Source organism: Loa loa, assembly GCF_000183805.2.
Source record: "Loa loa unplaced genomic scaffold supercont3.83, whole genome shotgun sequence".
NCBI lineage: Eukaryota > Metazoa > Nematoda > Chromadorea > Rhabditida > Onchocercidae > Loa > Loa loa.
Genome location: NW_018108263.1, coordinates 187,668 through 200,593, shown reverse-complemented (window position 1 = coordinate 200,593; position 12,926 = coordinate 187,668). Strand labels below are relative to the sequence as shown.

The 12,926-nt window shown below is 32.7% G+C and overlaps 4 protein-coding genes across 4 annotated transcripts; 2 read left to right on the top strand and 2 right to left on the bottom strand.

The window, feature by feature from the left end:
- Positions 1–1,484: 1,484 nt before the first annotated feature.
- LOAG_03018 (acyltransferase) lies at positions 1,485–5,088 on the top strand. The gene is made up of 7 exons (XM_003138555.2): positions 1,485–1,794; positions 2,057–2,129; positions 2,794–3,139; positions 3,458–3,681; positions 3,796–3,911; positions 4,015–4,194; positions 4,587–5,088. The coding sequence occupies exons 1-7, from the start codon at positions 1,538–1,540 to the stop codon at positions 4,816–4,818; spliced, it is 1,428 nt and encodes a 475-aa protein (XP_003138603.1). The 5' UTR covers positions 1,485–1,537; the 3' UTR covers positions 4,819–5,088.
- Positions 5,089–5,545: 457 nt separating this feature from the next.
- On the bottom strand, positions 5,546–9,194 carry LOAG_03017 (CDC7 protein kinase; the record flags this gene model as incomplete). The annotated part of the gene is made up of 9 exons (XM_020446191.1): positions 5,546–5,787; positions 6,159–6,278; positions 6,510–6,792; positions 6,985–7,152; positions 7,408–7,471; positions 7,552–7,694; positions 7,954–8,177; positions 8,921–9,042; positions 9,115–9,194. The coding sequence occupies 9 exons, from the start codon at positions 9,192–9,194 to the stop codon at positions 5,693–5,695; spliced, it is 1,299 nt and encodes a 432-aa protein (XP_020303438.1). The 3' UTR covers positions 5,546–5,692.
- A 319-nt stretch (positions 9,195–9,513) lies between these two features.
- Positions 9,514–11,065, top strand: LOAG_03016 (ribosomal protein L28e). The gene is made up of 3 exons (XM_003138553.2): positions 9,514–9,738; positions 10,455–10,570; positions 10,961–11,065. Exons 1-3 carry the CDS (start codon positions 9,528–9,530, stop codon positions 11,057–11,059), a joined length of 426 nt encoding a protein of 141 aa, XP_003138601.1. The 5' UTR covers positions 9,514–9,527; the 3' UTR covers positions 11,060–11,065.
- A 274-nt stretch (positions 11,066–11,339) lies between these two features.
- On the bottom strand, positions 11,340–12,787 carry LOAG_03015 (hypothetical protein; the record flags this gene model as incomplete). The annotated part of the gene is made up of 4 exons (XM_003138552.1): positions 11,340–11,475; positions 11,739–11,808; positions 12,150–12,283; positions 12,723–12,787. 4 exons carry the CDS (start codon positions 12,785–12,787, stop codon positions 11,340–11,342), a joined length of 405 nt encoding a protein of 134 aa, XP_003138600.1.
- Positions 12,788–12,926: the final 139 nt, after the last annotated feature.

Below are 12,926 nucleotides of genomic sequence, written 5' to 3'. Positions count from 1 at the left end.
TATATATATATATATATATATATATATATATATATATATATATATGTATAGTTATGTGTGTGTGTGTGTGTGTGTGTGTATGTATATGTATCTTTGTATGTGTGTATGTGTATGTACGTATATATGTAGGTATGCATGTGTCTGTGTGCATGTATGTGTGTCTCTGTATGTATGTGTATTTGTGTGTATGTTTGTGTCATAGGATAACTCAGTTTATCACTAAGTAGATAACAATATCACTAAACCTATCAACTATACCTCAAAGAATCATTAGCTTATAGATAAGAGATCTTTTTTTTTCTTTTTCCATTTCATTATCAATTTTTAAGTTTATTTATTTTATTCTTTTTTTTCCAAAAATCTATTAAAATTTTATAATCTTCATTTAATATATTAGAAAATAATTATAATAAAAAATGTTAATAATACATTTTTGTCATTATTATCATTGATTGTTACTGATAACAGAGAGAGAGAGAGAGAAAGAGAAAGAATCATTGTTTGGGTGTGCACACATTTGACAAACAAGCTGTTTTCCACAAAAACTTTTTTTTTAAATTTTGTTTCCATCAGTCGATCGATTCAAATGTTGCAAATTGGCTTAAACGAAGAGACGAAAAAATATATTATTTAAATTTAAAAAAAATGTCATTAATATTTTTTATTCATTTTTTATTATCGAATAATAATTACAAAGTTTTTTTTTCTTTTTAATTGTTTCAAATTTAATTATCAAAATTTTTAAATTCTAGAAATTATTTTCCATTTTCATTCTATTCTAACATAATCCAATGATTAAATGGTAATTGTTGAGAAAGAAGAAGAAATATGGTGGATATTTTGAAAAGCAATAGTAATTAAGCAATAGTAATTAAGTTTATTAAAAAGATTAAGTGTGAAATGAGATTTTATCGATTCAATTAAGATATGATGAAATGCTCGATGCAATTATGATAGGGAAAGTTTGTCTGATGTAATTGTGATAAGAAGACGCTTGTTGGAAGGTCATTTGCCTGATGCAATAGTGATAGGAAAGCTTGTCGGATGCAGTTATGATAGGATGACGCTTGTCGGAGGAAGGTCATTTGCCTGATGCAATAGTAATAGGAAAGCTTGTCGGATGCAGTTATGATAAGAAGATGCTTGTTGGAAGGTCATTTGCCTGATGCAATAGTGATAGGAAAGCTTGTCGGATGCAGTTATGATAGGAGGAGGATGCTTGTTGGAATGTAATTATGATAGGTTGAAGGCTTTCTGGAGGATCCAGTGATGATAGGATAAGTTTGTTAGATGTTGTTATGATAGGAAGATGCTTGTCAAAATGTAGTCATGATAGATGAAAAGCTTTCTGGATGCAATGATAATAGGGAAGGAAGCCTGTTGGATGCTGTTATAATAACGGGAATTCTGCCGGATACAATAATCGGTTGTGAAATAATTTGATGGTTATAATTAGAAAAAATGTTGTTATAATAATATATTTAAATTTTTAGTGTGTATTATATCATTTTATTACAAAAAAATTCACGAGAAAGGTATGCTGAATGCGCTTTTATCAATATATATTGGATGGTTATTGGGTTTAGTGTTAACAACAGTATTACTGATAATTTGTGGATATGGTTGGGGACCATTACCGCATTTATATGTTAAGTTAGTAAAATTTGTGCAAAATTTTTATCCGCATAATTATCCGCAAACTACTGTTACATTATGGCCAGCAATTATCAAACGATGTGATACATCATTACTTCGAAAACATCGTGATGATTCATTATCATCATTTCATTTCAGGTAATCATTTAAAGAAAAGAAAGAAAATTAAATTAAAATCTTCAGTTTATTCCTTTTTTTAAAAAAAAAAACAATTGAACTAATTTCAAGTAAGTTAAATTGGAAATCAATAGAAAGTTGAACTTTTCAATTTTGAGGTTTTTTTTTTTTGAAATGAGGTTAACATCAATTTTAATATTCCTTTTAATTTATATCAAACATTTCTCTCTTTTTTTTTTGCGCTTTTTGCTTTTTGTTTCTTAACAAATGTTTCATATTATAGTGAAATCCCAATGGTAAATGCATTTGATGTTTGCTCGGATGCATTCAAGGCTGGCTTTGAAGCAATTATTCAGGTTCATTTGCGCCCATTTATACTTCACATGATTCCTTATGCTAATGGTTGAAGCGTTATTGTTTGGAGTGATTAAAACTTAAAAGTTTTTCATTTCAATTCATTTATTGTATTATGCATTTGAATTCATTGCTAAAGAAAAGAAAAAGAAACGACTAACAGATGGAATTAAATTATGAAATATAATATCGGAAAAATTAACGAAATTAATTTATACATAAATCAATTCGAATTTTAAGATAAGTATTTATTTAATAAAAGGAATCAAATTTTGGGATATAATATTTAAAAGGTAATAATATTAATTAATTGTCACTAGTGTAAATAAATTAAATCAAAAAAAAAAAAACTTAACGTAAATAGATTCAAATTTTACAATATTTATTCGATAAATAAAGTTCAATCTTAAAATAACATTAATTAATATGTAAGTAATATTTCATTACATAAAATTATTAAATATCATATCAAATTATTATACGATTTTTAGAATTAAAAAATTAGTTTAAAAAAATTAATGAAATATAAAAATATTAGCTAAAAATTTTATATTTGAATACAATGCGCCAGAAAAAGTTTCGATTCTAATTAATCCTTAATAATTATTTAAGGCAAATTTTTAATTGCTATTTTTTTCTTCAAGTATTTAATTTTATAATTGACAGGATCAATTGAGCGTTGCATTCGATTCAGCTCCACCATTCTATAGTACATTATTGGAACGTCCTGACCGGTTACCATTTCCGGATGCTGAATTTCGTATTTCACGACGACACATTTTTGGTTACTTTGTCGCATTAATATTTCGTTATGGTGTTCTGTTACCAATACGATTATGTTTAATACTTATTTCACTTCTTTTCTCAACAAGTGCTATTCTTGCTGACCATTTGATGGACATGACTGATGAACAGAAAATACGTGTTGGTGTCACGAATTGTCGATTATTTTGTGCCGCAATTGGTCTTGTAGCCAAGTATCATAATCGTCAATATAGGCCTAAACAACCCGGTGCGTACCATTGTTTTCCCTCTCTTTTTTTTCTTTTTATTTAATATTTTAAGGTTGAATCATATTAATTAACTTAATTTCTAGATCTAGTAATTAAGTTGTCCATTCCTTAATATTACTGATACAACGAATACTATAACTATGCATGCTTACTTCTGACGTGAACTTCTACATTATAATAGTATTAAGGTATTTGATTGCAACCTATTATCACAATATCAAAGGATAAAAAAAAGATTGCAATATTACTGTAGTACCATATACATTTCGACACGTAAGTACATGATCATCATAATTCCTACAAAGTTTTCTTTGTAGGTATTGCAGTGGCAAATCATTTATCACCAAATGATGTGCAGGCAATTTATGCTGATATTGATCCAAGTGATGGTTATGGCTTTACAGTAACCGGTCAACGTCAAACTGGTCTTGTTTTTTTCATTGAAAGTATTGCCGAAAAATTTGTCCCAACATTATGGCTCGAACGACATAGTACCACAGATCGTAAACGCTTCATGGATAAGGTACTTCGGGAAGCAAAGGTTTGATTGATTCAAGTTTAGTCTAATTACTTCAATGTTCAATGCAAAAAACCTTAATCTTATCTATTAAAATTTCAACTTTAAATATTATTTCTCATTTTACGCAAATTTTAGGCTAATGGTCCAGTACTATTATTTCCCGAAGGCTATTGTACAAATAACACACGTGTACTACAATTTCGAAAGGCTGTTTTCGAAGATAGCGTGATTATTTATCCTATAGCAATAAGGTAATAATATCAAGACGAATTTCCACGTCCTTTAAATATTTGAAATTTATTGGCCTTAAAAGTGAATCTTTCTCTTCATAAAATTTTACCAAACATTTTTCAGGCAGAATGCACGTTTTGGAGATTCATTTTGGTCAGAGTCAAACTTTTCACGATACTTATTACGTATACTTACATCATGGGCAATAGTTTATGATGTTACTTATTTGGAGCCACATCAAAAACGACCCGGTGAAAGTAATCAAGACTTCGCACAAAGAGTTCAAAGAGCTATAGCTAAAACGTAATTGAATTATTTCAAATTTATTTGTCATTATTTTTAGGAGTAACATAGCTTAAATAGATATTTGGTTAGCGTGAAGGCAAAAGCAAAGCATAAGGTTAAGAAATATTTTAAAATCCAGGAACTGCACTGTGCTTACTGCCATCTCCTCCCTTCCCTGAACTCTTATAAGTTTTAAGCAAGCTTGGGTTTCTGAATCACCCATAATCTAACCAGTGAATAGAATAACTCAATGGTTCCAATACCATAGCAGTAAATTTGCGATTTCATAAGCTGTTACATCGGTGCGGAAAAATGATAACATTATAAGTAAAACTCTTAATGATTAGAGGATTATGTCATTGTCAGCGGATAAGACTGTGAACAATAAGTGTTAATTTGTATTTTTTCAGTGCGGACGTCGAAAGTATCACATTAGACGGTCGCTTATGGTACATGAAAAGTGAACAGCAACGGCTGAAAACGCTACAGATGAAAAATTTAGCAAAACGTTTTAAAGATCTCATTACTGAACAAACAGGTCATGTAAGGTCAGTTGGAATGGAATCGTCAAAATCATTTAATGGTATCAAATCAACATCAATGTTATCAACTGTTCCAACTAGTGCAGTTTCATTGATGTGATTTGAAAAAAAAAAACATTTTTTGCAAGAAGGCAACAAAATAAAGTAGTTATAAAATTAATGCATAAATAAAACTTGTCCATAATTCATATCTTCATAAGCAATTGCAGAAAAATTCTGGTCAGCTGGAAAAAAGAAAAAAAAAGGACATTAAAATGAAAATTCTCGTCCTACACACACGAATAGCGTTCAAAAAAAACGAATCGGACAACAGAAAAATTATTCCCTAATCTTAGAAGAGAAAATACGATGAGCAATGTAGACAGAAAATGGTTCAACAAAGTAATCAACATCATTTTGTATGAATTTCAGGGACTAGGATAAGGTCCAGAACGAAGGGAGAAAAAACTGAGCCTTTCTACAAGTTGATATTTTAAGATTAACATCCCAATAACGGAGAGAAATCTAAAAACCAACCTGAATGAATTTTCGATACATCTTCGAGGGTCAGATTTAGAGAACAACACCAGAACTATTAGTGATCAGGTCATAGTAAAGTTAGAAAAACCAACAGCATAAGTCGTAGCGAATCGAAAGGATTGAGACATAGAATTATTAACAGTATCCTATTTTAGATCTACAAAGTGACGAACCGATTCAAAAAAAAAGTCAAAAAACAAAAAAAAAACAAGCATCTCAAGTAGCCCCAAAGAACGCTAACCAATCTCACTTTAATTCTTACAGATGTAATTCAAGTGAAAACAACTATTAATTGGTAGAATGTTCTAGTTTAATGTTTATAATTTATACGGGATGATGAAGAAACAAGAGTATTGCCGATTACACCACGTCTAACTCCTTCAATGATTTAATCATTCGAAAAAAATAAGGATGAAATTCAAAAAATTATATTAAAATAACATGAGCTCCTCTCACTAAGAAAATGATGCTGAAAGCATTTCAGCAGTGTATCGCATTTCTGGATCAACGATAAGACACCTTTTCAATATTTCAAATACCTGACGTTCATCTGAAATTTGCTTACAAGATAATAAAATAAAACAAAGATTCATAAAGACTCCGAGTTTTGCCCTTACTACTTTAATCCCAACTAACTTTTATCTCAAATAATTCAATTCGCAGCAAATAATACTTTCACCTCCCCAAAAAAGGGTCTTGACCAAAATGAACGAATGGATACATTGGAGTATCATATGCCAAAATGAAAATTAAGATTAAATTACTACCTGACCCAAATAAAACGGCTACAGATAATACTACACAGTGTTGCTCCTGTTAGGTTCTATGGAGAAATTCAACACCCACAACTGAGTAAGCACCACATACCGGGAACCAAGACCAACTGTAAAGTTAAAATGTGTAATTCAAAATGAGAATTACCGGGAGCAAGTTGCCTAAGCGAATGTTCTTCGGATATATGACACATGCATTTCGCACTATAATTGCCGAAAAATAGGTTTCTACAGGTATCACAGTATTTGCCTTGCTGAGGTATTTCTTCTGGAAAATATAATAGATGATTGAAAATTCTATTTCTTCCTAGATTCTTTTCATGGTTGATTATCCATGTTTGACCTGTCAGTCACAGCTTCATATATGAAGAACATTTCAGAATGTGATAGTGGTAAGTACGTGAGTATACTTCGGTTAATTCAAATAAACAAAAGAATTTTGCATATCTTTAGGCATGATTCTCTACGTCAAACATCAATCATATCGTAAGACACGAACCATTTCGTACGGCATTCACAAATTTGACCATATCAAGACCAGGAAAATCCCAGCTAGCTAACAAGATTGAATTGTTTTTCCGTGCAAGTTGTTCAATTGGTTCTGAACCAAAAATAATAGCCATTTGCCCAAGTGCTTCATAGTCATCATTTGGTCGCATTACTGGATGCTTACGGCAAAGCAAGGATAAGAATGTAATACCAGCCGACCAGATGTCAACCAGAAAAGTTTGGTGTCGGTACTTAAGCAGCACTTCCGGGGCTCGAAAACCCGGTGTTCCAGCCTGAAAGTATTTTATGTTGCCTGTCAACATCATTATTTAAGATAAAGCGTACCAAATAAATTAATAACCATCAAAAAACATCACCTCAGGCATGGCTTCTAATTACAACATACCCATTCTGTGCTTTTTGAAATTCTCAAATCAACTACTGATACTTTAAATTTATATTCCAAGAACCGTATTAACACCAACTTTGTTAACATGAAGCCGAGGCCGCTTGGTGCATATGTCACACACACGTGGCAAACCGTGACAGTCACATTCCTTCCGTTTAACCCCTTTTCTTACTTCATTCTTCTCGCAAATCTTATGATTTTGGCCCGAAACTTTAAGATTTTTCAAGGCATTTCGTTCTCCGATCTAAAAGAAATATAACAACACATTAAAAATCGTGCCTGCGAAGAGTAGCACCCCGTTATTCGCACCTGTACTACGATCATATTTGAATTTTTGGATGGGACTTATAAGCGCTGATCATCAAATCGTTTAAATAAATTCATCCAATTATGTTAGTCTTGACTGTAACTGTAGATAGATAACGTTGGAAATTTTGGGAAATAAAAATGTAGTAAAAGTCAAGTCAAATTTTCTACTTACGCCATGGTAACTTCTTACATGTTTACGCGGTGACTGGCCAACGGATATTTCTTCACAGAGACCGAAATCTATCAAACAATACCTTAAACAAGTAGTTGGATATGAAACGATACAGGTTTTAATCTCTTAAATTTTTACACATTTTTAAAATCTGAAACTTACTTATGTTTTGATCGGTTGTAAAGGAAATTAGACGGCTTAACATCCCGATGAATGATACCTTTCCCATGCAAATACCTCAATGCATCCAATAAATTCTTCATATAATCCAGAATTTCTGGCACTGTGACAGAAGCCATGATTTCCTATAAAAAGGAGAAAACAGTTAGAATGAAATAAGAGTTACACATAATCATCATTAAATTATCATACTCGCTACAGTTACGGATAACATTGCGATTACAAAGATTAAAACTGATTTGTACAGCATTACCCTCAACTCTTACATCTCTTACACCTTACGCAATAACTTCCACATTAAAATTTGAAACATATTTCAAATTAGGAATTTTATATTTCAATGCACTATTATTTCTTTCCAGCGAAGCGGTTAGCCATTGACACCTTAGTAGGAGTATGCTCGAAGTAATCCATAACAATGAAAACTCGATCACGTTCTCGATGAGCTGCATGAATCCTCATAATGTTGTGAACACCACCAAAACGTTGCAAAATGCGTAACTCCGTAGCAATAAATTTTGGTAAATTGTTCCTTGCCAATTCTTTCATTGCATATGATGTACCAGGCTCACGACGACATTTTATCTGATATACATTACCAAATGTACCTTAAAGGAAAAAGAATGCTGATAATTTGTCGTTATGAAATACATACAATTTTATTCATCGATATGTGTATAACTAATATTTCTTCAAAACTACCATGTACAACAAGGGAGCTTATGATCTACTAAAAGTAATTCAATTGTTATCAACTAATCAGTCTTCTCTTACTACCCAATAATTGACCGTAATCATCTTATTTTAGATTATAACGAGACAGATAAACACATGCAGGTGAAATTGTAACAGTTATGGAACAGACATACAACTGCTCAACCAATAATGTATTTCCGTCCTGATTCTATATATACTGACGTAAGTGTTGCCGAAAGAAAAAAGACCAAATTTTTAAAAAGATGATTAAGTGATAAGATAATTAAGTGGCAATGTAAAACGTCATGATAAATTAAATAGAATATGAGGTAATTTGGCAAAAATAATAGTTAAATTTACAGAGCGATTAAGAAACGAGATAAGGTAAGATAAATAAGGCAGAGTACTTAAGGTGACAAGGCAATTAAATAAAAAAGGTAAGGCAAAGTAATTCAGTTACGGCGAGAAAGTGAGAAGATAAAAGCAGTGAGAAATGCGGATCAGCCCATAATCTTCTGATTCATGAATTATTACATAAGTAGTAGCCTAGATAATACAGATTCATTTTTCCATTTGGAGAATGGATGACAATTGATAATCCGTTAAATGAACTTATTTTTGGGAACAAACGGGCAAGAAAACAATTAATTTATACCTGAACCAAGCACACCACCAACGATAAAGTTATCTCGAACCCAACTACTACTCGTTGGCCGATCTGGTGGTACACGTCGTCTTCCGGCATTTGGCGTGGGCATGCTTGCGGATATGTTATACCTGAAATATATTATCACCTGTTACGCTGTTACGTAAACTAATTAAAATCGACTGCATACAGCCAAAATTTACTCATTTCCATGGCCGACATTAGTTACATCAAAGTAATCGATTCCGGAACCCAAACAGAGCACATTTTCGAAAGCTAACATTTCGATCCCTATGCAAGTTTACCGATTTGCATTTCGATATGCTTATTTTTGACGGACCATCTGCGGTACGTTATATTTGTTTCTCCATTCATCCCAAATTACTAAGCAGTTTCAGACCGTCCGGAGTAGGGAGGGGAGGAGCATTGGGGCAAAGTGGTGGGGCGGGTCCCCTCGGGTGGTGGGGTTTTGGGATCGAGGGACTTCACGTGGTTCTTCACGTGTAAGCATTGCGTGAAGCTAAGGTGTTAAATGACTTGATTTATCTGCGATATTTCTCCATAAACTTTAATTTAAATGCGTAAATTTTTAGTGAATAGACAGATTTCAGCAGTGATGGTATCAGCAGATATTCAGTGGCAAGTTATTCGAAAGACGTCCTCATTCCTACGTCGACAACGTGGAATCCCGAAACATTTTAGTAGGGAACGTTTCAATATAAAGGGTGTTAATAGTATCCGTTTCAATGGATTGGTTCACAAGAAGGGTTTGGACATTCAGGCAGCACCTGATGGTAAAGGTATTGTAGTGACAATGAAGAAGCGAAGTAAGTCATTTCATTCTTTCATATTTTGGTTGCCTTGCAACTTTCGTGTAAGCTGCATTAACTTTGTATGGTATATGTATTATTCAGCCAATGAGCACACTCCAAGGGGTTTTTTGTTTTTCTTATCTCAATGGTTCGAAACACTTATGCGCAACGGGATTAACGACATAACTGTTTCTTGTCCGAATCTACGATTAGGTTGTTAATCAAAAAATAATTAAAAACTGTATGAAAGGATCCATTCGCGTTGAATATGCATGAAGAAATGTTTAATTTTTAATGATGTAATGTCTTCTGAAATGAAGAAAGGGGTTATCGTCTCAATAATGAAATTTCTACAAACCATTTTGTATATAAAGTAAAGGACAAGAAGAACAAAGATAGGGACGGGGTGGAAATCGGAGAGCGAATGTGGTGGATGTTGCCTTTAAAATCTTTTTCGTCATTTGCGTTTTCGACAGCAGGACTATACAACTGATCAGCACATACGGGATTTACTTGATATTTCGTCATTTTTCATCTTATCTTAATTAAAGCTTATGTTCTGATAACATCCAAAAATTCCGCTTTCGTGTGACCTAGTTTCGCAGAACTGCTTAATTAACGAAGAAGAATGTGGATTGCGTTCTCAAGTGCGATATTAATTTTTTTCACTGTTTGCCATCCATAACTTAAAGTGGTCATGCATCCTTTTGCTTTAAAAATGAATTTTGCAGCTAAGAATTCTTTTCCTACTAAGTCGAGCGTATCGATTACATTGAAGAAGAACAGTCGTAAATCGTTAAAGAGTGTGAGGAATATTGCCCGGAGTTATCGAATTGCTCATAGAGGGGTATGCGTTTGCAATGTCTACTTGGGTTTTTTTTTTTCATTTTTTCGAAAATACAATTTCGGTGAGACGGACTTCACTACTGTGCTTGATGAAGATGACACAGTTTAAGGATGTTAATCCACTTTTTATTTTGCTGTGGCTTACATTCTGTAGTAGTATTACGTGATACATATTACATTCTACAGTAACATAGTATTATGTGATACATGTTCTTACTTACCTCTAAGCGTAAAGTACTCAGTTGCGTTTAACTAAACCTGATAAAGGGTTGAGCTTATAGAGAAGTTGAGAAAAAAATGGAATTAATAGTCACGATTACATATTCTATTGTTATTATTATATTCTACTTGCTTTTTCGTATCTTTGTTTTATGATTATTTTTGTTTTCAGCTAGCTCAGAAACGTGCTTCACAGCTACTTCGGTCATTGAAACCAGTAGACTCACGCCGTGGACGCCGTGGACGACATGTGCGCAAAGCAGAAGTCTGATTGACTATGTTGTGATTATTCTGTTTCACCTTCCTTTTACACAGTTTGATTGCATAAATGGTTTTTAAACTTCAAAAATCTTCCAGAGCAGTCACATTACTGATTAGGGATGATATGGCAAGTTGCTTTTGATTTTTCCTGATGGTATTGTGCTTCTAAAATTAACTCTTTTATGTATTCATAAATTTAATATCAGTAATGGAATATAGCGAATATTGTTGCTTCACAAAATAGATGATCCTGAAATTTTTGTGAAAAACTGAATTGTATCTTGTTGCAATCATTTTGCTGGCATGTAATATAAAGAAGAGGAAGGAATTAATCCTCGAGTTACTCCTACAAAGCAACTGACGTTTGAATAGACGTAATGTGCCATGGAGTCGGTATCGCTGTCCCATCTGCATGCTGCATGCGCCCTGAATAATTTTGAATTTTTAGTGTAATTGTGAAGCTACTGTTTGATTGCTCAAATTTTTAAAATTCCTATGCAGGATTCGGAAGGAATTTCTTACCATAAATGGAATAATATTTCGCACAAAAAGTATGGTCTTAACGATTTCATGTTGGTTTTAGGCTCTAATGATCTTACTTCATAGTTTAATTACATAAGCAGTCAAGCTTTTATGAGATAAACAAGTTTTTCACCTTGTAGAAGGGAACTGGTTGCAAAATCTCTTACCTAACTCTTTGTCCCCGTTCCTCACCCAAAATCACTTGAATTATATACTTATATTTCGGCAAATTAAGTCCTGGAAAATTTGTTGATTAATCTCAGATTATACATTTGTCATAAATTCCGCGTGGTTCTAGTCCATTTGATTTTTCCCCTTAATTATGCTTAAGGAATGGAGTTATTTGATTAATTATAATTCAGCTATTCAGAAAAAAATCAAGAAATATGGGTGTGGTATAAATTAGACTGGTTTTTGCTCTTGTCAAACCTCCCATTTAGCAATAAGTTTCCCTGTAGGTGACTATTTTTCTCCCCAATTAACAAAATAGGTTTTATTTCTTTCTCGAGGACAGGAAAAACAGCTAATTCTCTCTTTCTTTTTTTGAAATGAAAAGAAGGTGAAACGTTCCTGAATACCTTTCAAACGATTTCGAATTAGTGTTGATAGTGAATTGCTGAGTTGCTCGGCGTTGTTAGGTTCAAAAGTATGTCCTCCTAAACTTTCAGCTAGTACTTCTTCTAATATTCGTCGTCCAACGGTGGCACGAAATCTGGAAAAATGCGCGTCTTGGTAATAATTTAACAATGTATTCCGTGGGCGAAAAAGATAGGATAGCTGTTTTCGTCATCTCCTTTCTTTTCAATTTTAGGATTTCTTATTTCAATTTTTGCACTCGATCAGCAATTAATTTAGATTTGATGCTCTAAAAGTTGATAATATCGAATCTTACCTTACGTATTACACGTCATAACTTTGATAGTTACGGACTAGATGACACAATTCTCGTGTTAAATTGCAAAATTCTAAAGAAGATAAAATGAAAGGTTCCAAATTAATGGAGTTAAAAGTTCCGGATTCCAAAATGAAATTGTCTCTTCATGAGACTGATTATGCAATCGCTGATAATAAGGAAGTAAGGAAGAATTAACTCTTAAAAATTAACCATGCTATAAAATGAAATACCAGCAGAAGTTATAATTTGAACTTACTTCTCCTGATTTGTTGGTCGTATAACAAGACCAGAAACATCTAATGCTGTTGCATTATTGTTCATAATTGTACTGGCCTAACTTGTATTCATATGATTGGCCTAGGCTTATAATTGTTCCTGTATCCATGGTGACGGTGAAAGCCAGGATAAATCGATCTCCTCATACTGCATCCAGCTTATCTTATCATGAAAATGAAAATGA